The 25600-nt window shown below is 42.7% G+C and overlaps 3 protein-coding genes across 3 annotated transcripts; 1 reads left to right on the top strand and 2 right to left on the bottom strand.

Moving 5' to 3' along the window:
• The first annotated feature begins 10552 nt into the window (after nt 1-10552).
• Nucleotides 10553-12638, top strand: LOC311026237 (trafficking regulator of GLUT4 1-like). Its single transcript, XM_084029648.1, has 3 exons — nt 10553-11342; nt 11520-11646; nt 11729-12638. Exons 1-3 carry the CDS (start codon nt 10941-10943, stop codon nt 11740-11742), a joined length of 543 nt encoding a protein of 180 aa, XP_083885774.1. The 5' UTR covers nt 10553-10940; the 3' UTR covers nt 11743-12638.
• On the bottom strand, nt 12631-19642 carry LOC311026236 (Golgi SNAP receptor complex member 1-like). Its single transcript, XM_084029647.1, has 9 exons — nt 19568-19642; nt 18664-18784; nt 18464-18539; nt 18051-18158; nt 17816-17907; nt 15854-15928; nt 13707-13736; nt 13374-13456; nt 12631-13129 (listed from the first exon to the last, which is right to left on the bottom strand). The coding sequence occupies exons 1-9, from the start codon at nt 19608-19610 to the stop codon at nt 13005-13007; spliced, it is 753 nt and encodes a 250-aa protein (XP_083885773.1). The 5' UTR covers nt 19611-19642; the 3' UTR covers nt 12631-13004.
• Nucleotides 19643-20295: 653 nt separating this feature from the next.
• On the bottom strand, nt 20296-22191 carry LOC311025597 (beta-crystallin A1-like). The gene is made up of 6 exons (XM_084028569.1): nt 22159-22191; nt 21757-21821; nt 21528-21646; nt 21246-21387; nt 21011-21153; nt 20296-20895 (listed from the first exon to the last, which is right to left on the bottom strand). The coding sequence occupies exons 2-6, from the start codon at nt 21793-21795 to the stop codon at nt 20748-20750; spliced, it is 591 nt and encodes a 196-aa protein (XP_083884695.1). The 5' UTR covers nt 21796-21821; nt 22159-22191; the 3' UTR covers nt 20296-20747.
• Between the last annotated feature and the right edge of the window lie 3409 nt (nt 22192-25600).

Here is a 25600-nt window from a genome sequence, read left to right as displayed (position 1 = left end):
TATATACCCCCAAACATTTTGCTCTGCTTTGGAAAAGTGTTGAGCACGACTCCAATTACAGCCAGTGCATAAAAATAAAAAAGGTAGCTACTGTGATATTTGTGTTCTGAATGAATATTTTTGACTTTGCTGCTCCACTTGTGCTATGATTTAGCCACTTGGGTGCAGCAGAAACAAGCTGTAAAAGCAACAGTGACCTATTGTAACCTTTCAACAGTTGCCATCACATGCAGCAGATATCAGTGTGACTTTAGCATTCATGTGGAGTCATGTTCCTGGCCACTCCAATCTCCTTTATTGCTATTGGGGAAATATTATTTGGTGCGGACCAGGTGCCTACTGCAGCCGAAAAACAAAATTAAAGAGCAGTGAGGGTGAATGAAAACAGTCACGTTTTGGGCCAGAAAAACAAAACAACATCTGTAAAGTTGGGCAACAAATAACTCCCTGGGTTTTTGTCACTATGAGCCCATTTCATTCGTTGCATTGTTAATATAAATTAGCAGCTTTAAAGTCAATTTTACAGTTTTAAAAGAACAGAATATGTATGAGTTACTTTATTTCTGTATCTAAAGGGGAAAACAATGTCAGCAGCTATAAGTGGAGGAAAGGCCTTGTGCTAATGTGTGTTACTGATGTTCAAGGAACTTAATGCTATTTGTGAAACCGTGTCCTTTTAAATCGCTGCTGGGGTTTTTATATGTCGCCTCTGACAACATCCACAGCACGCAGCCTGGTATTTCCCTGGGAGTTTCCATCCTATTCCCATCCCATAGAATCCAGACCCCCACTGGTAAGTCACATGCATGTACACACAGAAACCTGTGCACACATGCTGAACGTATCAGTTAAAGCACAATCCCCTTTAAGGTATTACACACGATGTAACCTTTCTAATAATCAGGCAACTAAACTCGGATGCAACGTTCTGTCTGCTATGTGCATGAGCCAGTGCCACGAATAATCTCAGTCTCTGATCTCAGAGGGAACACGTCATAATGATCCACACAATAGTGGCAAAGTTCACCGTAAGATGCAAAATAATACTGCAAGGATTTTTTTTTCCCCCTTTCAAATCGCCGTCTTCTTACTGTAAAAGTGACCGAAGGGTGTCACAAACAAACAGAATCATATGTCACACGTTTGTGCAGTCAAAGCAAAACACATTTACACGTATTGAGTTTTTCACACAACCTTTGACCCACAATCCCGTGTTTATGTGTTGGGAAGTATGCCCCTAGCCAGCCACGGGTGGCGTGCGGGAGGGGGGTGTGTGATTTGCACGCTCCTCCATCTGGCGCGGACATCATTATACAAACAGATCTGAAGTTGCAGTAAGTTCACTCTCGTTTGCTCGCAAGTTGGTTTCAACAACAACGTTTGCAAACCTGCCAAATTAAGAGTTTGTTTGGAGGGAACTCGTGCATAAAAAAAAGGCTTAGAAATGTCAAGCAATCGGTGTGAGTGTTTTACAGGAGGGGGTTTAACCTTACTGGTGCACCTCCAGGCACTCTAGATATGAATAGCAGTTAGGACATACAGTCTTCACAGAGCAGTTAGATCATCTTACATGGTGACGCAGGTTATTGTGCTTTTAAATCTTCTCAGTCACAAATGCAGAGTACTGTTGGAGCGATTGTTGGGCATCCACGTCTGTCAGATTGGTGGTTTTATATATACTATATATATATATAGTGAAAAAAAAATCTACTAGGTTGTTATAAAACAGGCAGAGCAAAGAGAATGAGACAGTTTGCTCTCATGAGGATTTGCTCTTTCAGCGCAGTGTGTCAGGTGACGAGTTGAAAAGCATCTTCTTCAACTGCAGCAACCTTAGAGCTGCAGAGTGACAAGTGAGAAAGACAGAGAGCCAAGCAGACTGGCCTCGTGGTCTCTGCAGTACATTCATGATGAAACCTGTTCACATTTCATATTTTTTTCTGGTGCTACACTTTATGCCGTGGTCATACTGCTTGTCTCATCAACTCTTTTTTTTTTTTAATACTGGAAAATATACGATGTGAAAACCTTCAAAACACCCTGAGCTGCAAATAAAAACCCCCTTTATCTGCGCGCAGGCCTACGTCAATTATTACTAATAACGGGCCAATCTGCTGACTGCTGCGGGGCCGCACGCAGCGTGTTCACGTCAGATCCGCGCGGACGCCCGCTTCGTCTGGATGCTACGTCATCACGCTGCCAGCTGATCGCAATGGGAAGCCGGTGTGTGTCTGACTTGTGTGTGTGCGCGAGAGAGAGAGAGAGAGAGAGAGCGAGAGAGAGAGAGAGAGAGGGTGGGAGGACTAGGGCTGGAGGAGTTGTGTAAAAGGGGCTGAAGTCCTGCGTTGCGTCCTCCACTGCTGCTGCGCTGCTAAGAAAAGTAGGCTCCCCCGCCGGTGAACAAATGCTGCCATGGCGTGGACGTAAAACAAACCAGCAGAGAACGACACACCCCGGCGAAGGTCCGGGACTCCGCCGGAGCGGTGGGCGAGGCAGCCTGAACTCCGCCGGAGCGTCCAGATGGGTTTGGCCGGCGCAGGAGCGACCCGGCCGGCGGTCAAGGTGGGGCGTCGAACTGGCTGTGAGGCTGTCTGTGTGTTTTCTGCGGGGCTAAACGCTTCTTCCCGTCAGTCTGATTTAGCCTGTGGCGGCCTGATGACCCAGTTTGCGTTCAGACAGCAACTGGGAAACCAGTCCTTATAACATTATTCAAGTTAAATTTTCTCTTCCCTCGGCTCTGATTTCTGCTTTACGCGTTACAGCGGAAGCTTTGCGAACAAATTTGGCGTCGTCACATTGACGAGGATATACATGTGGGTGTTATAGGAGTTCTGGCTGAAGGCCTGTCTGTGTGTGTCATGTATCATATCGTCCAGACCCCCTCACACAGACGAGCTGATATGAATTATGGGTACCCTAGACATTTGCCCACATCCTCTCAGCTCATTTAATCAACATTTAGATTATTGACACACAGTGGGGCTTTCTTAAAATGCTGCATTGACTATCTGCACATGCAGGCTAAAGGGATGCTTGTCAGGATTGTATCCAAATGAAGACGGAAGGGAAGAGAAAAGCCAGCAAAGGTGCACAGACATCATATTATCAGTGCTTAATGATTTACAGATGTCTTATTACATCAGCCTCCAGAGAATATGTTGTCTTATGTGCTATAACAAGATGTGAAGTTATGCGTTTATGTAGTCCAAGCGTGTCAAAAAGTGTCAGCATAAAGAGGCCCCTTCAAATTTGCTGAGTTCATAATAGGCCAAGGAAAAAGCCTGAGCTCAAGTAGGGGATAGGTGAAGACCAGGAAGATCACTAGAGCCCAGATCGGAGCTGCACCAGAAGCCATCCGGCAGATTCTTCCTTCAAATGAAAGCTGTATATATTTCTGTACACGTTTGCGCCAGTAAAATGTTCTTAAAGCAGGTGACGTAACAAAGTATTTAGGCCTCCGTGTCTCCTCAACTCATCGGTATACAATCCTTCATCGTCTTTCCTGTAAAACATTTTCTAAGCAGAGTGCAGTAATGCGTGAGCTGCCTTTCCATGAGATAATGGTTAGCAGGGGAAAGCTTACTTGTAGTGTACGTTACATCGATGGAGTCTTACATAATTGTACAGCCGTGAGTTCAGTGTGCTGGTAGGAATGCGCAATAGGCTGTGTCACGAGCTGCATTTGTGCCATTGCAACCCCGGAGTGTGACATAAGCCTCCCTGTCAATGAGGATCACATGGCAATGACAGGGCGTCGGTTGAACGGCGACTCGTCTTTGACCACACGCGTCGCTCGCCCCGCAACCCCAGGCCCGATCAGCGACGTCCACCGTGTTTATTTTATTGCCTTACATTTGCAGAAGTGAAGCCATCTTGCTCAACACGGGTTACACCCTTCATTCCTATTGCGTGCCTTGTCAAGGGAGGATGGGGCAAGAAGGGATGTGTTATGTCGGTTCATTTAGTGAAGAGAATGAGAGAGAGAACAAATTCTTTCAAACAAAGTGGCACAGATTTGCCCGAGGACAGGCTTACGGGCCTCATACCGCACATAGCCGTCTCCCGGGATGCCGTGCATTCAGAATAGTGTTTGGCTATTCCTCTTAGCAAGTAAAACAACCCACACCCTTTTATTTGTACTAATTTCAGGGTTTAAGTCCGATAGCCTTTTAAGTCCTGCAGACGGCTAGCAGTGGAGCATAAGAAGAGGCTTTCTGCACTATGATCAGTGCGTTGCCAAAGCCACCGCCCTTTCCCTGTCTTTGTCCCGATTCCCAGTCTAAAACCATCAGTCTGTAGTCTTGCGGACTACAATCTGGAGCAGTAAATGCTCTCCAACTGGGCCACGCCCACAGCAGAGGAATGCACCTGGAGTGATGTAAAACATTGAATCATCGCAACTTTATGTGTTGCAACTCTTGTCGTTTCGTGAAACTTCTTTCCATTCTTCGTATATTTTCCCGCCCAGTTCCACCGCTGATGGTCAGACAATTGAGGTATCTTATCTCGCCACCTCACGTGGGATCCTCGGCACAGACCCTAAATACAGACGAGGGGGCATTTTCTCTTTTCCATCTTTGACAGAAGTCCACCGCATCTCATCTGTCTTTTATCATGATCTTTTCCCCGTAATATTCAGGCTCTCAGACAAACACATCTGCTCTTGCGCTCGCAGCCAAGGCTCAATATTGTCAATAACTCCCTGTTGCATTGTACACGGTTTATTAACACCCTCCTGTTTGCACACCACCGTACCTTTTTCTTTCAGACACGCACATCCTGCCTGCTCAACACCAGAGCGTCTTTCCTCTTTTCTTATCCCTCCCTGCTGTGGTAGAGAATGCACGTCCCAGATAAGCGCCGCCTTTTGTGTATTAGACTGTGTGTTATCTGTTTTTGCACTGTTGCCCCATGTAGAAAAGCCTGTCTCAAGGCCTTCCACACCGGCTCCGTCTGACTCCCTCGCTCGGATCAAGCCAGAGAAAGAAAGCGAAGGAGGTGGTGGGGGGGGGGGGGGGCAGGAAAGGGGGAAATGGGAGGAGAGGGTGAACCTGACTGTGAAGCCACGTCTGCCTCGTCTGGCCAGACCAGATGTAGACGGTGAAGGATAGAGGGATGGAAAGGGAGGAGTGGAAGAGAGTCTGTGAGCCCACAGCAGCCGGATGGAATTTCTAACATACGCAGCTGGAATGTCAGGAATGCAGGACAGTCTGATCTGACCGAGAGAGGGAGGTTGGGGAGGACGGACGAAGCAGGAAAGACCCCAAAAAGAAGAAGAAGAAGAGATATGGGAAAGAGTGACAGAGCAGAAGAGTCAGGGGCTCAACACTGGCCGTCATTGTGAACAAAAAGATACAGAGTCACGGTTTGTGAAAGGAGTGGCACGCTATGGAACAAATCACTTATTCAGTTTGAGGTTGTGAGTTATGACTGTCAGCGGTCCTGTGTGTTGCCCGCGGACATGTACTGTACGTCCTCCTCGCTGACTTCATTCATAGCAACAATAGCAGCAGCGTGTGTGCAGGCCTGTGTGGGGGAGGAGGCTGCTGCTTAATTTTATCATACTAATGGGATAACCAAAGCACACACACTACAACGCATAAAGGCAAATCAGTCTTGCCGTCAGCCAATCGGTCTCTCTACCACTTTGGATCAGGCTATAATCGTAATCACTTTGATGATCTCCTAACTTTTTGGAGGCCAAAATAAAAACGAACAGAATTCCCGTCATGCTATGCTGTGCTTTTAATTTAGTGTTATTTTGCAAAAATTAGCATGTAAACGTGCAGAATTAAGATGGTGGACATTTAAACTGCTCAACATCATCTTGTTAGCATTGTCGTTGTGAGCATGTTAGCGTGCTGACATTAGCTTTTAGTAAGCTAGCATGACTGTAGACCCTCTTGTCTTGTATCCTGGTGGCCAATATTGGTGCTGCATCATTAAAAAATCCATAGACCACCATTAGTTTGAGTGGCACAAAAAAACCTATTACTCTTTATATTATGAATTTTAAAACTTTTCAAAATTCTAGGGAAGCCTAGACTTACCTATCCGTACTCTATTTAACACCCTAATTACCAGCAAACTAGTGCCAGACTGCGGCTCAAAGTGCGTGACGGTAGCCAAGTTTGAGTGTCGACGAATACTGCCTCCTTTTATAAACAAGCGTAACTATTTACAAAAGATAAGTATGGGGTGTGGAGTTCGGCTGCATCATTAGTGCAAAGCAGCAAATAGTCAAACAAATCAATGGAGATGTGGATCCTATGCGAGAGAGCAGGCTGCTTTAAACGGGCGTGGTAAAGGCACCGCCACATTCAGCTAACGAGCCTCAGCTCTGACTGCAGAAACAACCGCAACTTTCAGTGTCAGTGGACACCATTTTGTAGTCCAGTAATCAGTTACATGCTTCACTAATTACAAAAAGTAAGACTAGATTGTTGAAGATTCATGACATTTCTTTTGGTGGTTTTAAAAAAAGATAATAGTAGATTTGACGATGGAGTCCAGTGAGTCACAAGTCAGAACACTCATGCTGACATTTGTTATTTCATGGAGAAAATCTTAATGTACGATATCATGTTGATTACAGGTACGACTAAACAGAAATGATTCTCTCAGGATGATTGTGAAGTCAAACCCCCACCAGCTGTACACAGTCTACAGACCTTGGGACACTCACATACCTGAGATTATTCTGGTTCTCCTGCAGGAATGAACAGCATGTTACTCATCGTCAACCAGATGAGGCAGAGCATGTCTCCAATATCTCAAGATCACCACCAGATTACATTCTTCGACGGACCTGCTTCAGCTTTTCAGTGTGGTCGGACAGGAAATGAAAAGGAAAAAAAAGAGAAACAAACAAGGCTAAGAGTCTACAGCCATGCTAGCGTCTCTGCAAGTCACCGTGAGACAGTGGAGCTTTGAGCTAAACGCTAAAGTCAGCATGCTAACATGCTAATGTTTAGCAGTACTAGTGTAATGCTAAAGTCAGCATGCTAACATGCTAATGTTTAGCAGGTTTAGCAGGACTAGTGCAATGCTAAAGTCAGCATGCTAACATGCTAGTGTTTAGCAGGACTAGTGTAATGCTAAAGTCAGCATGCTAACGTGCTAGTGTTTAGCAGGACTAGTGTAATGCTAAAGTCAGCATGCTAACGTGCTAATGCTTAGCAGGACTAGTGTAATGCTAAACTCAGCATGCTAACGTGCTAATGTTTAGCAGGACTAGTGTAATGCTAAAGTCAGCATGCTAACATGCTAATGTTTAGCAGGACTAGTGTAATGCTAAAGTCAGCATGCTAACATGCTAATGTTTAACAGGACTAGTGTAATGCTCATTCAAAACATGCCTACTACGGACGAAGGCTTGGCCTGTGGGGTTGCTGTTTGCAGACTTTACCATAAGGCAAGTCCGGGGCCAAACTAATAGGGTCCCTAACAGATATAGATTTATTATGAATGTTTACTCAGAGTTTGTTAATATTGAATGTGTGAACTTAACATTGCTTCGACACTCTGAACTCTAATTAAGCTGCTAGAAACTAGCTACTCTATGCGCTACAGTATTTTTAAACTTGCAGCTCAGTCAGACCTATGCAACCTGCGCTTTGCACCACTTACAAGCTTCAACATGTAGAAAACAGGTGTAGCTACAGGTTTTCTCTCTGGGAGACACTTGAACATTCACTTCATTCATTAAGACTTCAAAAACTCACACTCCTTTTGACTTCTGAAAGGATTTTAAGGAACTCTGCTTTCATGTAGTGGCTGTCTCTACATTGCCTCTCACTCACGCTTTTGTAACCACGGTAACTGGGAGAGAAAAAAAAGAGGCCAGCCTGTGATTTTGAGGATCATAGCTAAGAGAATATCTAAGAATTTCTTGCTGGCACAGTCTAACGTGCAGAGGCAGAGCTGAGCAGCTGATGCGTGTATCCCTTGCGGTAATCTGAAGCAGGATCTTGTGTGCATCTCCCCCAGTCATTCTTACATATCAGCTCATTTCACCCACTTATTCACAGCTGATCGCACACTCTGTGGCTCGACTGCACCCACTTACTGTACGTGTGTGACTGGCTGCAGGCCACCTCAAACCCACACTACCAGAGCAGGGACTTAAGAGGGGAAGTTAAAACGATCTCTTCTTCTTTCTGCAGGAATATGGGCTCCCGAAGCGGACGAAGAAAAGGGGAAGGAGACGCCATTTGTGCCTCAAAGCAGGCTGTCCGTCACTCTCACGCTCTCTGGCTGACTCCCAGCGCTCCCTCACCCTTGGCCCCAAATGGCTGACACACAGCAGTTCTTCACTGGCAAGCTTTATGTTCCTGTACACATGCTAAAGCTGCCAGCTGAAGAACTGCTCTGGTCAGCCCTGCCCCGGATGACTCAACAAGAGGAAGCAGATGGGGGTTGCTGGGAAGAGGACTGAGGAAGACAGCGTTTCACACGCTCAGACTGGACTTCAATAACCGGACAGATTTGAGCCACCACTGTTAAGAATCCTGTTTTAATGGCATGTAGCATACATTTTACTTTAGGTAATACAGAATGTTTATTTTGTTGTGTTTTTCTCACAAAAACCTGCTGCATTTCCTTATTTTTTTTAATGTTTTCTTGCAATAAAAAACAAAATATTTTCTCAGATATGTTTATTATTGTGGACAAAACTGCACACTTTGGACATTAAAAGGCATACCAGCACTGAAGGCTCTTCTTGTCCCAAAATAACAGCACACACACACACACACAAGGAGACACAATAGATTTATGAAAAAATGTGTCACACTGATCCCTTTTTAACTTTTGAGTCTGGTGATCCCATTAAAGGGGAAGCAAGAAAGAGCAGGGTAATTTGAAATGCTCTCTGAAATGTAAAACTGTTCTCAGATGTGCTCAAACGTCTGAAAGCACTGTTTGTTCCCACATGAGCAAGTCAACAAGCTGACATTTAGTTAGCACTGTATGAATCCATTTAGATTGCGGTTCCATATAAGATGTGGAACCAGATGGTGAAAATTGTTCATCAGGCCCTAAACGCATCATCAGCTGCTTCAGTGGATTCCTACACAAATTACAAGCTTCCCCAGACTGAGGTACGTCATTTATTGGATGTAAAATAGTCTTAATAACTGATCAATATTCACGGCAATGCTTCTTAGTTCACTTATTTGCTATCATCAGCAGGTTAATTTTTAACCTTATTACTATACACTGAACTGGTTTGATAATGGAACCATTTCCTTTAATTGTGTCATCAATCATTTATAAAAATACCCCTGACATATTTGTCAAATGAGTGCACATGTTTCTTTACAGCTCTGCTTGAGTGTGTTTGTAAAAAAACTATAAAGATATTAGTTAGTAATTATTGGGACATTACAAGAACAAATTAGGGAGATAATCTGAAAGCGGAGTGTTTCTGCAATTTTAATTTACAATTTCAAGGTCCCCAGAATCAACGCTAGATGGCGTGATCATATGTGCAACACTACGGCTGCAGCATGGCTGAGTGCGCCATGGAGGCTCGTTTCACTGAAGAATAATGACGGAAATAAAGTCATGCTGGATTATTTCCACTTGATGTGGATGAGCACGGTATTAACTATGTTATCACAGTTGATTTGATCACCATCAATGGTATTCATTTATGTGATGGGGAGTGCTAGAATAAGTATTCAGGATGTATTTTACTGAAGTACAATATGTACAAGTTTTAGAAAGATCAAGTATTACAAGTCAAAGTGTTTATTATGCAGAATATCCTATTGAATGCTGTATGACATCACATCACCTGACACTTGTATCCTACTTATATAGCCTATAGGCTATTGAATTATTGGAATATATATATTATTGATGCATTCATCTCCTTTCTGCAACCTCATATTCCTACACATGACCAGCTACAGCAATCAAACGTTTCTTAATGCATCAGTAATAATAATAATATATACCACTGCAACATTATTATTACTCGCATTATGAGCTCTTACTTTTGATTCTTTAAGTACATTTGGCTCATACATAAGTGTATTTTTATATTACTGATTACTTCCTTCACCACCGATATTTTCTAAACTGATAATTGGTAATTACAATCTAAATCTGCAACAACTAAACTGACAAATATACTGTGGTTAGTATACGAAGTATAAAATAGGGATATATACGTTAAATACTGTAACCTTTACTTCTGTAGTTAACCAATTATTTGTGGTGATGCGGAGGTTTAAGAGGCGACGGATGGGGCACTTTTTTTTTAAAAGTTTGAATACCTGAGACATTAAAATTTGATTAAAACATTAAAAATGGCAGAATATGAGTCCACAGGAGCCAGGAGCCCTGTGTCAGCAGGGCGTGGATGTGTTGAGAGGTTTGTGGTTCACAGGGTCCACGTTAGTCCGTCTCAATCCCTCTCACACACCCTGCGCTGTCCTACATGCTGATCCAGCCGATGCCCCCGCGCGTAAATGGAAAGCTTTTACGCACCGCGCGTGTTCACTTGAAAAGAGGTTTAATTGTTGCTGTTTTTTTTTTTTTTTTTTGCATTGTCACACGCCTCGCCTAGTGCATAAGTAGGCCTCCGACACCGGGGATGTGCTCTGGAGATGTAAGGGATGCGGTAATACCTCACTACATAATAGAGGGGGGGTAAAAAGGCAAGGCGTGCGTCCGGACGCTCACCGCCAACTAAACGCGAGAGGGACTCAGACGTCAATAACATCTCGCTCATCAATAAGACATTTTGATGGAGTTAGCCTGCTTAATTAAATAGGTTGCCTCGAAGACATTGGGCTCTCTGAATTCCTAATATTTAATCTAATGACCCCCAATGGAGAACATCTGAAGGAAGACTTCTCAGCATCTCCATCCACAGGAAAGCGGCTCGGTCAGACAGAGAACACGACTTGGAGATTTCTTATCCTCCAGTGATGGCGATCAACACCGATGCTGCCTACGGCAAAAGCGCCCTCGGCGAGAGGGAAGCGTCCAATCCCACCGACTTCCAGGACACGGAGAAGCTGCTGAGCACCGCGACCACCGAGCCCACCGGGCAGAGCAACATCAAAGCGTCAGACTCTTTCTCCCTCAACATCAGGGGGAGCGTCCGGTCCCTGGACGCGGACCAGAATGGACACAGATCCCCACTGAAGTCGGGCTCCATCGGGCAGCTGGCGGCCCCACCCAAATCCTCGTCCCGTCTCAGCCTGGGCCCGCTGCCGTCCCCGGTGCCGCCCGGGTACCTGCCCCCGAGTTACCTCTGGCTCGCCGTGCTCTCCTGCTTTTGTCCCGCCGTGCCGCTCAACATATGTGCCTTGTGGTATGCGAATGTGGTGAGTGTTTACACTTATTTACAGCTTGAATTCTCCTCATGATAGCACAACGTAGAATATGATCACCTGTCTGTGCTTCGGATGCTCGCATGGAAACACAGTTTCAAACACTACAGGTGTTTTGCTTGTTGCTTTTAAATAATTCATCGCCTCCTTCCATTCCCTTTTCCCCATTAGTCGAGGTCTGTTCTCCATACAGGAGATATTGAAGGAGCAAGGAAGTATGGGCGACTGTCTATGCTGCTCAGCTGTCTGGCTATGCTGCTGGGTGTGGCTGTCATCATCTTCATTGTGTTTACAATAGGTATGGAAGAAAGACACAAAACAAATGCGCTCAAAGTGAAATGCTGTGTATCTTAAATTATGTTTTTCCCTCTGCATCTCAGAGACCCAGAAGTGAACTGTGGGACTGGACGGGAAGGAGTGTCACTTAACTTCTCAAATTTGCACTGAAGAGAGGAGGAGGGACGTTGTTTTAGAAGAAGACAAAGCACAAAATCTGAGTCGAAAAACAAGCTGGAGAGACTCTAATGTACGACGTATTGCTTTTTTTCTGCTATGGACCAAAGAATGAAAAAAAGGAAAGAAGTGGCATGCCGTTTCTCTTTTTCTGGCAACATTCAAATCCAATAACCCCACAAAACAAAACTCAGGAACAAAAAGGAAGGCAAAATGAAAGCTGCTCACAGTTGTGGTGTCGGATCATCAAGACGGCACACGCTGAGGAGAAAGTGTAACTACTCCTAGTCCAAACTAGTGGTGCACTGAGGGACATGGCACATTGGATGGCCCTGCATTTTGCTTATAATAAAATGGTATCGTTAGATGAGAGGATATTCTAAAAGAAGATGCTTATAATAAGATTTGTAAGTGATGCGAAGATAACTAAATTGCACCTCTAGTCTGTAATGCTGCCACTGCTTGCCCTGTTTCTCTTAACATTCGCAACAAAACACGGACTGACTGTGGGAAGATGTATATACCGATTTCATACACTGTTTACATGAAGTTTAACTCCTGTACGTTTATCACAACAACGCCCTCCTGCAGTACTAGTGTGATATTTGCTTTGCGTGCTCCTACTGGTTCCTGATGGGACTCTACTGAACTGCCTGGATCTCTACACCTCATTATGTTTACAATATACTGCAAGATATGAATGGGGGTTGTCCTCCCTGTATGCACTGTTCTTGGCACTCTGTTGTTGATGTTTATACATTTATACTGTATGACTGGTTTACTGTGCCATAGTTCTGCATGTCGGAAATAAACTTGAATGAGCATGATAAACGTGAATGTGAGCTCATCACCTTTATTTTATCAGGCGCCGTCGATACTATACAAAGTATGACTTCACCAGTACACAAAATAAAAAAATTATTTCAGAAAGAATGAACATTACAACAGGACATAAGCAGCAATATACAAATATTACCACAATTCAGAAAATAAATTAATCCCCCCCCCCCAATCTTACAGTTAATTAAGACTTACTTTAATGTGATATATTTTTCTTTTCAAAATAAAATATTTTTAAAATGACGTTTTAAGGAGTTAATTAGAATGCAAGTATGAAAATCTTTTTTTAGAAGCTCTCAGATACAATTAACATTTTTTTTTTTGTCCTAAAAGAAAGACACAGTCCGTCAGTTGACCAGGGAATCAGTGGAAAGTGTAGAGCAACAGGAGAATGGTGCAGACGCCAATCACCCCGCCTAGAATTAAAGAGTCCCGCCTCTTGCGCAAATTGATTTTCTGGATGAGACTGTTGATGGTGGGGAAACGATCTGAGGGGCGGGGAAGTGTGGTGAAGGAAAATAATTAAGATCCAAGTCGGCCCTTCCGTTCCTTGCAGTGAGTAAGAGCTAGAAACAGAAGGGAAAATACATCAGCTGGGCTCTTAACATAACCAGGACGAGGAAGAAATGGAGTCTGATGGTGTTAGTCTGGCTGTCAAACCGGCTTCATAAAAAACATCTAATTAAAGGTCAGGTGTGGAGAAAAAGAGGAATCAAAATGATCAAAGGATACTGGCCAAAGTTGTGACCCTGGTTTGAATGGATTTCAACATCCCACGCTGAAATGTGATGTTCTCTTTGGTAGCCATGGCGATACTGGAGGAAAGAAGAAACCATGAGGGAAAAGAGGCATAGAGCTGTCTTCACAGCATCACATTACGTTTAATGGAGCCAAAAAGTAGGGAAGTATGATGGTCTGTTTTAATAGACCTGAATGGTCTACGCTGGCTTGTGTGAGTGTGTGTGTGTGTGTGTGTGTGTGTGTGAGTGTGTGTGTGTGAGACTAAGTTGAGTGAGTGAGAGTAAAAGGAAAGAGGAGGAGAGTGAACAGGGCAATAAAGCTTACCTTATTGCATTGTCAATAAGACTATCTGAGCTGTGGACATGAAACAGAACAGAGAGAAATAGAAAATTCAGAACAGGCCAATTAAAATTATACAAAAATGTAAACTACCTAACATCATTTTAAAAAGCCCATTAATTCACTTATTAAAATAAACTTGGGGTATGATATGAAATATTCGGTATATGTATATATAATATTCTTCTGGTCTAAGAGTCAAAGGATTGTACAGGGGACACAGGGAAAGCCGATGTCATAAAACCACACAGCTCTTTAAGTCTATTATCATAAAAGGAGCACTTTCTGTGTTTCCTATGAGACGGGAGAAAAGTGCTGGTTAATGGAGGATTTTTGGAAAAGTCAGAATCTGATTGGTCAAATCAAGCTCCCATCATAACAATGACAATTTAATGTCTTGGAAGACGTGTGTGTATGAATCTTAGGATGATAAGCCGATGCCTGTTATTTGCGTTAGGTGCATAGAAACAGACACATAGATGGACTGAACACACATCAGAGGTTTACATGAGTTGCCATTAGCTGCTGAAAGAAGTGATGGACAGAAAGTGTTGAGTCCAGAGCTGAGCAGACCATATGAGATCAGCGGCGTGCATCCTGGCCGACTGAGTCTGACTCACTGGAGAGCAAAAATCAATACTGCGCTTTATACTTCCTCCTCATCTATTCACCTCTCCCACTATCTATCTCCTGCTGTCCTCTGCTTTTCTCTCCATCCTGTGCAGGCGAGGCAGCTTCTTGCTTTAGTTTGTGATCCTTTATTTGATTTATTATCTTAGCTTCCTTCCTACTTATAAAAAACTACTGATAACAATTACATTTGATGGGAGGCAGTGAGTGTGAGTTTTCGTGCCACAGAAGCATCCATTTAAGGGAAACACTTCTGGTTTGTTGCAGCTGAGAGGCTGAACACCAGTTTCTTGTATCACGGAGCTAATGGTTCACTGTGAAACATACCCGGGTTGTCTACACGAATACCACATAGCCACACAAACAATCGGAACTGAGTAAACATAAATAATTTTACTCAAACATTCCTGAATTAAAACAGAAATGGTGAGTCTGGACACCAGCAACAGTAAATAACACCCAGAGTTACAATAAATGGCTATTCCTACAACAATATATATAATATTATGTATAATAATATTCTTTAAAACGCCCCCCCCCCATTTACACCACATTCAATTATTTTCAAAGGATGGCTATAGATGAATGGTAACTTGAACAGGAAACAATTATTCATGAATGCGTGGAGAGATGATGCATGTTTGACGAAGAAATCAGTTTTATGGCTCGCATTACATCACACTGCCAAATCTTAACTCACGGCTTGGGATTTCAGGAGAAGCATTCTCTCTCTTCTTTCATATCACATCAATAATTTAAGCTTAGAAACGTTATATTTTTTTACCTTAGTATTTGAATGAAATAGCTCGTAAAAAAGTCTGATTCTGTATTGACAATATTAAACGACTCGCATTCAGATCGACTTGGAGACCAAATTGCTGAATGGTTCCACAACCCATGTGCAACATGTTGCTGTGAGCAGCTGTAATTCACTTTGAAACCTTTTCCTCACCACTTGTGTTACTTCGTTTTCTATCTTTCTTCATCTTCCTCTATTTGGGTGCAGAGCACGAGAAAGTGTGTGAGAAGTAAATAATCAGCCATAACGTGATTAACAACATGTCCAGTAAACCAATGACATGGATGTGAACAGTCACACTTCATTGCCCACTCAGTCACAGGTAACCCTCAACTACCTGCACCAAAACTACCAGACCTGTCACAAGCTAGTTTTGGACTGTTTGGGGTTAATTTTATTATTTGGTAATATATAACGGGTAGGTACACTGTTTTATTTCTTTAATTAAGGATCCTCATTCTACTGGTTGATATCATAATGAACTCAGATACCAAATAATAGAATATAACATAACATAGAAGCTACAATGCTACTTGGGCTGTGTCTGAGTTGTTAGAAGAAAGTGGTGTTTAGGCCATAGATTCTTCTCCTTTAATTTCATTGTGCATAAACTTTCAAATTCAACAATTAAATAAAATGGCAGACAGTAAATAGGGCGCATTAAACGGTTTCTAAATGATCTGTTTTTAAAGAAACCTCTTACTTTCTGAGATGCTCGTGTTCCTTCAGGAAGAGCTCGGTCCTTCTGTTATTCACCCCGGTGCTGCTCTTGTAGGACCTGAGTAAGAAAACAAAAGAGAGAGAAACATTAAATGATGGCTAATTGGACTGATACATAGTAAAGAATGATAGAGCAATCAAATTAAACACTGTTGGGGTTATTTTCCACTGTTATTTAACAGAGATAGTAGAGATCCAGACAGGAAATGTGGGTGAGAGAGAGAAGGTATGACATGCAACAAAGTTCGTAGGCTAGATATGAACCAGGGTCACGTCATTCCCACTCGACTACCAGACGCCCTCATGAAGTAAAATCTAGATAACATGACCAAGAGTGTGCAGCCATGCTAGCGGGTCTCTGAGGCCGTATTTAGGCACGGCCATGCTAACATGCAGGTGTGAGGAAGGAATGTTTACCATGCTCATCATCTGAGATCAGCATGTTAATCAAAATGGTCACTCCAACATCTTAGTTTCCCCTCCTTTCAGCCTGAAAGGGGTATTTCACTCCCTCCTATTAACTGATGTCGGGATGCTGATTATGTACTTCCTGCGTTAAGGCTTTTAAGTGATGAGCTCTGCTTAAGCCACGACTCTGTCCTCCATCTCTTATTTACACCATCCTTTCCCTGTTTGCGCTGATCATCAATTCATCATCCATTATCTCTTCTGCCCCCCCCCCACTGTTCCTCCAATACCTCGCACCTCTATGAGAATATTTAAAATGGACTCTCGTAATTTTTGTTCAGTTTTGATCAGGATCAGATCAGGACAATGTGTTCCTCTCTCTCTCTCTCTCTCTCTCTCTCTCTTTGACTGTCTGCTCTCTCTCTCTCTCTCTCTCTCTCTCTCTCTCTCTCTCTCTCTCTCTCTCTCTCTCTCTCTCCCCTGATTTGCATGCATTTCTCTGCATCAGTCAGGCCAGATGTAACCACTCTCCCAGTTTGGGCTAGTGGAAAGCCTTGCGGTTTGATTTACTGTAGAAGGCACTTAGGAAGGATATCCCCAGAGAAAGAGAGGGATACAGACACAGATAGAGATACAAAAAGGGGGGTGGGGGGGGGGGGGGGGGTGGTTCAGCTAATAAGAGGAGATGCCTCTTATTAGGATGGAATATGAGGATGGACTATGATAGGAGGAATGGAGATGATCAAAGGGTGGGGGATTTCAGCAACAAGCTGGACATTTCTGCCTCCTCCTGGTTAAAGACAACATAACAAACATCCACAGGGGAGGAGGGGGGAGAGAAAGAAGAGAAAGGAAGGAAGAAAAAGAAGGGAAGGAGAGATGAAGCCAAAATATTAATTCATTCTAAATTCTCAAATGTGAATTTGTAAGTGTGATACCATAGAATTGAATATCTTTTGATTTTGGATTGTTTGGTTGGTTGGATAAAAGGAGCTATTTGAATGCATCACTTTTATGGGGAACTTGTATCGGGCATTTGGCAACATTTTCTGACATTTTATAGTGTAAATAATCAAGAAAATAATCAAAAGATTAAACCATAAAATAAATTGCAATTTACAGATCAAATTTAATTTAATTTGACAATCGATCAGCTGCTGAATCAAAAGTAGATACTTGTCACTGAATTTAATGTGGAGAATCCTAATTCGCTCAATGAACGAGAGCTCCGATAATACAGCATGTGATTTAAAATGTAAAAAATAAAAATAAAGCTCAAATTTCAACAGAGCAGAATTGGAGTAGTTACTTGTGAATTAAGAAATCAGTTGATGATTTCCCAGCAAGTGAAATGAATAGAGAAAATTCATTTTCAGTCTGGATTTGGAAAACTCAACAGAGCTTGCATCCCAAAGCCCTCGCTTAGGCAAGTGTTCGATCTTGTGAGGACTCTGCCAACTGCATGTTGCATAGTCCATTAAGTTGGATTTGCTAACAATATACAATATATTTTATGTATATAGAGATGTATGCTCACTCAATGTCTCTGTGAACAGAACCTAGTAGGTCCTCTCGCTCTCGCAGGCTGAAGAAGTTGGTTTTGGTTTTGTGGAACTCATGAGTATAGTCCTATGGGATAAACAAAAGCCAAAATAAAACCACAATGTATTACAATTTCACAAATGTTTCTTCTGTTGAGGTCAATACGTGCAGAGCTGAAACACTTTTCAGTGTGAGAAAGTCACTTGAGACGATGAAGTAATTGCATATACCTGTAAGATGTCTCTGTGCCTCTGTAAGGTGTGCATCATTGCTGCGTTATGTGATGAAGCCCCCGGAGTGTTTGTGTATTCTGCCATCTTGTCATTGACTCCGCTAAGCTGCAAAAAAACAAGAGCAAATTTAAAACAAGTAGCCACTTGGTAAGATTATGATAAAGATGAAGTTAAATTACAATTACAAAAATAAAACATGGATGTATTATCTTATAATATTGTATTTGTACAACCTGCAAAATAAACTGCAGGTGCAAAACACAGATTATAAATCAAATTCCCTTATATTTTTGGCATCTTATCAATTTCATCCCCTGGGCTTGAAGATTCAAAAGCTGCTTCTGAAGAGGACCCTAAAACCCCTCCATCCATGACTGTCAACTACCATATGTGTGTGATCTTTGACTTACATTGGACAATAGCTGCTCCAGCTCAGTCGTCAGGGCAACAAGCATATTGTCTTGAGATGAACCGACAGAATCAGATCTGATTTAGGAACGAAAGGGGAAGGTAAACTTCAACAGTCATTCACAGCAATTTCTAAAGGATAAAAAAAAAATATTTATATATGTGTTTGATTGTTAGAAATGTGAGTTGTTGTGCAGCTGACCGGCTGTCTCTTGTCCGCTGGTCCCGGTTGCTGCTACTACTGTAGCTGGTGCAGAGCTTACTGAAGGAGACCAGCTTGAGGTCCAGCTCATTTTCCAGCTGTCTGGCCTGTTTACGCAAATCTGAGTGAAGAAACAGAGGAAATAACAGGATATAACTGGTTTGGCATAAGGTGTAGAGGCCAAGCATGGAATGTTTTTTTAAGATGGCAAACAAGACATGGGCTTCAGTATTTGACCCAGTTATGAAATTATAACATTTGGGTCTTTAGCGCCAGTAAAAATATTGATTTTCTTTCATTTTAGAAGCTATAAAATCCTCCAAATTGACCTTGTGGGAGGACTTACACCTTGACAATCCCCCCACATTAGAACGTGCAAAGTTATGTGTAGTGAACTCAATTTTGTGAATGAGCTCATTGATTTTATAATCATAGTAAGAAGTAAAAACAAAACGATGCCTGAGGATGGTCACATTATGTTCCTGTATATCATGTTCCTGCTGTTAACGCCGCTTGACTGTAGTTGGTAGAAAACTCTTCCCCAGCAAACAGGTAGCAGAGGGTCCATAGCAATAAATCGGATTGTTTTTATTTCTACGCGATGTCTAAACAGTCCATTTAGCTGAAACGAACCCGAGTCAGCTAAAACGAGTAGCTACATTTAATATAGCAGTATGATTGTTAATAACTGACAACGGTTAATAACTTTTCAAGTTAGCCAGACAGGCTAACGGGTTAGCTTACACCCGGCTAAAGATATCTTTATATCCGTGCAGATTCGGATTTTATGACGGTGACGTATCATGAAGCACGTTGAATGTTTTTCACTTGAATCGACGACGAACAATACAAAAGATTTACATGCGGAAAGTTGTTTTTAAAAAGATGCTGGAACACAATTTACCTTCCCAGTAGTTGCTGCCGGTCGCCATGTTTGTTGTTGACATGTCACCATCAGCCGTGAAGCAGAAGCAACCGTCGCAAAACCCGAGCCACAGCGTCCCGTGGATGTATGAAGAAAACAGCGACCTCTTGGGGTTCCCGGTCGCAAGCGAATTACTTACTGAACCAAATCAATAACTCAGCGACGACGCGCGCACTCATTTAATATCCAGAGGAAATGTGAAACACGAGAGCAGAGGCCTAATGGGCTTATTGCTTAATGATTGAAATGCACTCATGGAAAACGGTTGTGATTTCTTTTTTACTGACGTAGCTGCTGATGCAGAAGAGGACTGTTCCTCCAGTTGAGTAGCAGAAATACCCAAAATATTATTTATTTTAATTTTCTATTTTTTTGTTTTGTTTTTTATTGCAGACATCTTGCACCATTTCATTAACTCCCCCAAAATTCAGCCTGTTTATTTGGAAACATTAAGACCTTGACTAATTAAAATTAAGTTCCATGAATTTTGGATTTGACCCACAGGTCATTATGGTTCAAAGAGATGAATCCTCATCCACACCCTGACTTTTTGTTCACGAGGATTCACCTAATAAATTAATGTTTCAGGGGTTGATTATAATTATTTGAGTATTGCTTTTCACGAGCAGCGTCAAAGTGTCAGCATAGAAAGACAAGACACAGATGTGATTGAGGTACATGGCACTCATAATTGTGAATCTCTCGGTTTGCTCATTCTCTTTATTCATCATCTTGAACACAGGCAGTCATGGCAGTCACAGTAACACTGGTGGTCGTGTTGATGTAGAAGACAATGACAATGATAATGATGATGTCATCAATGGTGGAGATGAAGAAGAGCAAAACCTTTGAGGTGTTTTCACCGTTCTGCAGGCGACCTCGCCAGATGAGGCCTCGCTTTCACACTGATTCAACTTTTTTTTTCTTTCATTCCTTTTTTTCTGTCTTTCTTACATCTTTCCTTTCTTTTGTGATGTTTCTTTAAAAAATGCAAAAAAGTGCTGTGAACAACTGACACCAGTAAGCACCTGAAGTCCAGCCCGAGATCCTGCTTTGACTAGCGGGACAAACGGAGCCAGGAGATGGAGAGGAGGAAGAGAAGGAGGAATGGAAGTTCAGGAGGAGGGAGAGGAGGGAGTGTGATGAAGCGTTCCCCCTCTCAGTGCTGGATCCTCCTGATGGACTGAATCTGGGGAGTCTGGGAGTGGGAGCCAAACTCACGATAACACTTGTACTCTCCTCCGCGGCAGTCACACTCCATGATGTACTGGTAACCACGGTAGCCGGGGTACTGGTAGCACACGAAGCTGCAGAAATAAACAGGAAGGCGCTGATGAAATGCATCCATCTATATCGTCAGAATAGTGATGTGAGTAGCTGAAAAAAGCAGTGTGTGAAGAAACATTGCTTGCATGGACTCACGCTCCGCTCTGGATGTGCATGGAGCCGACCTCGTTGTTCATCCAGCCCATGGCCTGCAGAGAGGGGTAGTCATCACACAGCTCGAACTGGCGGCCGGTCATGTTCTCCATCTCGAAGATGGTCATGCGGGAGTCCTTGTGGTTCTGTGCAAATGAGTCGAAAGGAGGTTTAGCACCACTTTGAGACGAAGCTTAATGCCTAATGTGAACTAAGGGCCGCTGCACGTTAAACCTACAGCGCAGCAGATGGGCCTGAAGGAGATCATCCTCTCAATGCGGTAGGAGTTGCTGCCACTGTAGGCCTCAAAGCGAGGGTAGTCTCCCTTCTCCAGAACAAACTGCTGGCCGCAGAAGCTGGAGTGCTCGTAGCCCACCCAGCTGCAAGCGGAGGGTGAAAATAACAGTCACAAACCGAGGAAATTATACAATCGGCACACTTCTAGAATCCAACACAAGTTGCTCCATTTGGAGCTCTAGCATTTCAACAAAGGTGGGTGAGTGCTTTCCGTTGTACGTACGCGCCACACTCGATCTTCAGGGAGCGGATGTTCTCCATCCCACACTCCATGATGTTCTGGCAGCTGGCGGTGAACTCCATACGCCTGCCCTGGAAGTACTCCTGGTCGTACACGGTAATCTGTGAAACACAAGGATGAACAGAGGGTCAGTCTAAAGAATTAGCCCAAGAGCAGATACCTAACAATTTAAACTGGTGGGTAATGTAGTATTAAATGTATACATGCTTACCTTCCAAGGGCCCATGGGCATAGGATTAGTCTGAGCCATTTTGTCTTGTGTTTTTCAAGTAATACCTGTGGAAATACACAGACAGTCAGCCCGCTGATGGAAGAAAACAAACCTGCTTCATAAACAACCAGCTATTCTTCCTCCTGTCTGCTTCTTGTACCTTAATGATTACTGTGTAGCACAATTAACTGCCAGGTTTCTCACATGAGACTACAGTATAACATCAAGCCCCTTATGTCCTTTCCTTGATTTGTTGTAAAAATGACTCCCTTATTTGCAGTAAAGGTAGTAAACGAAAGTCTTCCCTGCAACCAATTAGTTGATATATTCCACAAGAGACTCTTACTAGCTCATGTCCATCGTTTGGGAAACTGTACTGTATTGTTAACTGGTTTGACCTACCCAAACTGGTGAACTGTGTGTCGTAGGGTTCCACTGAACGGTCTGCAGAGATGGTGTGTATTTATACACCCATGGGTGACGTGGGGCGGGTGGGGGGGGGACGCCTGGACTCATGTCAGCACTTTGCTTTGGGGTCCATTGTTTTGTTGTGTGAGCTACAGAGGGGTTAACACACAGACACACAGTGATTCAAGCAAACACAAAGAGGGCATCTATACTGCTCTGTAGTAAATCTATATGTTGGGGGGGGAACGGGGTGGCTTTCTCCACCGGTATGTCTCCCTATTATTAAATAGAAAAATCACAGCTCAGTGATTAAACACTTCATGTTGCTGTCTTGATTTTTTTATTACATCTTTTTAACCTCAAGATTTTATCTTAATTTACACTCACAGCATGTTTTAAATGGATATCATGATTTATAAAATGAAAAAAAAAATACTTATAAACAATTTAAAGTTGTCATCTCCAAATACTATACTAATCAATCATTAGTCAGGCAAATTAATATGTTCTCACATGTATTCAGCCAGTTACATGCTTGATACTTGCTGGATACTGTCAGGAGTTACGTATTTTTAAATCATGTTTTTCTATTGTATGACATCATGGTGCGGGCAGAGTTTCAGCACCCCAGATCTGAATGACTGCCACTGTCTCCACTCATTAACATATGTGCAGCATGTGTATCAGACATAATCATTTTGTTTGTCAAGACTCAGATCAATTGTTTGTCTCCACCCTGTGTTGACTCATTTGAAAATGCACTTCGACGGTATAGGTAATCTAATTTCCTGAAACTTGAATACCAAGTTTAATGACGGCTGGAAAAACTGGATCAATGACATTAACACTTGAAAGAGAAAGATGGTGGCCGTGTTGGAAATCTAATCAGGCTGTTATTGATCATAACAAAGCAATCATGGTGCAGGAAGGGGGGGGGGTTCAACGATATTAAATATAATATGTTATCAAAAACCAGACGGTCCAAGCAGCAGAGGACATGGCGCCTCTCTCATTTAACTTTGTGATTAAAATGTGAGTTGTGAATGAAAGTACAATGCACGTTAGCAGGGCAAGGCATCATCGGTAGGAGTGGCAGCGCTTTGGCATCGACTGATGAGCTGTTTCCCTTTCAGGTAGCAGCGTGAATACTTTAATATTAGACAGGGGAAATAGTGTGGGAGTTGTGTTGTATGAACCAAGAGGTAGACCAAACTGGCAACACACTCCTCCCAACAAGGGGAGCATCTTTGAAACACACTTTTGTGGAAGAATACATGCTTATTTCACTTATTCCAAACATTTTTCAATATTTTTGCTCTTTATTGTTTCATTAAAGTAGGAAAGCACAGAGTGAACAGAACAGAGGGAGCAGCTGGTTGTTACACCCTCCTCTCTCCTCTAGCTGCACTGAACAATAAACATGTAGGAATGGCTTACTGAGGTCAGCACATTGCCCAGACTGTCTGTCTGTGTGTGTGTGTGTGTGTGTGTGTGTGTGTGTGTGTGTGTGTGTGTGTGTTGAAAACAGATATAATGATATCCCAATAAGTATATTTAGTTAGCACATACCAAATCAAAGTAGATTTGTTGAGATCAGAATGTGACACCATATATATATATATGTATGTATGTATGTATGTGTGTGTATGTGTGGGCATCATGCCGAAAAATAAATCTGATCTTTTGGTAGAAAAACTGGGGAAAGTCGAGCTCCCTATAATGTAAATCATTACATCGGTGAAGACTTGGTTTAAGGTCAGGGGTCTCCAAGAAATGAATGTAAGTCAATGTATTGTCCCCAATGTGTGTGTGTGTGTGTGTGCGTGTGTGTGTGTGTGTGTGTGTGTGTGTGTGTGTGTGTGCATGTGAGTTTCTGCTGATGATAGCAGCAGCAGCTCAGACATGACAAAGGGACGAGCAAACTCAGCAGGCCGGTTTGAAGAGCCCACACTGACCATATAGCCGACTCTCAGTGCGCACACACACACACACACACACACACACACACACACACACACACACACACACACACACACACACACACACACACACACACACACGCACACCTCAGTTTCTTCTATAGGTGTTTAACAGACCACCTAGCATATATATAGCACATATCAATACAAGCTAAAACCAAGCTCAACTGTATCTGTCATCAAAGTGAAAGTCATTAAATTAGCTTTTTCCAAGCATGGCTTTTGTTAACTTTGTTAACCGAGTCAAGGATTAGATTCAGACAAAGTAAAGACTACCAAAAGTCAACATGAGGCTTGTTTTGCAGTGAACACAGACTGCCTCTAGGGCGCAACATTTCCATATAAAACCCTATCACGGTAATTAAGGGAGTTGTCACAATGACCTCTCAAGCTTTCTGGGGCCAATCAGAGCAGAGCCACAAACATTAATGTACACCTTGACCTGAAATCTCCGTACACTCTGTATGCTGATCCACAACATGTAATGCCGATTCCTTGCTGCTAAAATACAAACCCATTTCCTGCTTCACGCTCAGATTGCAGTTCTAAACACATATTTTTCAACATTTGACACAATCTATGAATGAAATCTCTTCTGTTCACATTCAAAATGCCAAACTTAACAGTTCTACTATCCACTCCGACGCCTCACATGGGAAAACACATGTTGCACTTTTGTTTAATCGGAGCATTTGTCATGAAAAATGCTACAGGTGAGCTCTCCTGTTTTGAGACAGTGGATGGCAATAGGAGAGAGAGGCATAGCAAGAGTGAGGGAAAGACAGAGATGAAGGAAAGCCATGATCTCTGATGGAATTCGGGGTAATTTGGTTGACCATGATCTAATGAAGAGGAAGGCAGAGAATACAGCCAAACCTGAGTGGGTACACAGTAGGTAAGAAATCTACTTCCATTAAAGTAGTGTAGTACTACATATCAATAGTACACAGTGATATTTATGATACTCTGTGTTTGTAAGGATGTACACAGATGGACAAACATGTTTCTATATTTGAGAATAGAAACATGCATTTATTTCAACAGAATACTTTACATACACATGTTTTATATACTAGTGTTTCCATTTCATCTAGTGTTAGATCGACCACACCAGCATTCAGCTGGTTCTTAGAAATGTCCCATCATATGATGGTGAATATGTCATTTGAACACAAAATACCATCTCGGGATGACATAGCATTGTTGTGAATGCAGAGTCGGTCTGATATCACGAGGTACACTTGCAGAAAATGTGTGTTCACAATTTGGGAAAAACTGTAACAGGGGCTTTGTTGTTGTTGCGGCAGCTGTTAACTGCAATTACCCTCGGTTTGGCACTGAATTCATCACACGGTGCCACTGCAGAGCCGTGATGGATGATCACGTGCGGCTGAGATGTCCAGTGAGTCATACAGAGACTTTACATGCATCAGTGAGAGAGAGACAGAAATAGGATT

Source organism: Eutrigla gurnardus (genome assembly GCF_963514095.1).
Source record: "Eutrigla gurnardus genome assembly, chromosome: 15".
Classification (NCBI taxonomy): domain Eukaryota; kingdom Metazoa; phylum Chordata; class Actinopteri; order Perciformes; family Triglidae; genus Eutrigla; species Eutrigla gurnardus.
Note: the sequence above shows the minus strand (reverse complement) of the source record. Positions and strands in the feature narration are given on the sequence as shown.

Excerpts from the sequence above, each read along its gene's own strand:
- LOC311026237 (XM_084029648.1), top strand. The coding sequence starts at position 10,941 with ATGGCGATCAACACCGATGCTGCCTACGGCAAAAGCGCCCTCGGCGAG. Across the intron at positions 11,343-11,519 it reads CCTTGTGGTATGCGAATGTG|TCGAGGTCTGTTCTCCATAC; the intron begins GTGAGTGTTTAC and ends TTTCCCCATTAG.
- LOC311026236 (XM_084029647.1), bottom strand. The coding sequence starts at position 19,610 with ATGTCAACAACAAACATGGCGACCGGCAGCAACTACTGGGAAG. Across the intron at positions 18,159-18,463 it reads TGGAGCAGCTATTGTCCAAT|CTTAGCGGAGTCAATGACAA; the intron begins GTAAGTCAAAGA and ends GTTTTTTTGCAG. Across the intron at positions 13,737-15,853 it reads GAACACGAGCATCTCAGAAA|CTCAGATAGTCTTATTGACA; the intron begins GTAAGAGGTTTC and ends TCATGTCCACAG.
- LOC311025597 (XM_084028569.1), bottom strand. The coding sequence starts at position 21,795 with ATGGCTCAGACTAATCCTATGCCCATGGGCCCTTGGAAG. Across the intron at positions 21,388-21,527 it reads CTGAAGATCGAGTGTGGCGC|CTGGGTGGGCTACGAGCACT; the intron begins GTACGTACAACG and ends CTCCGCTTGCAG. Across the intron at positions 20,896-21,010 it reads ATGCACATCCAGAGCGGAGC|CTTCGTGTGCTACCAGTACC; the intron begins GTGAGTCCATGC and ends TTATTTCTGCAG.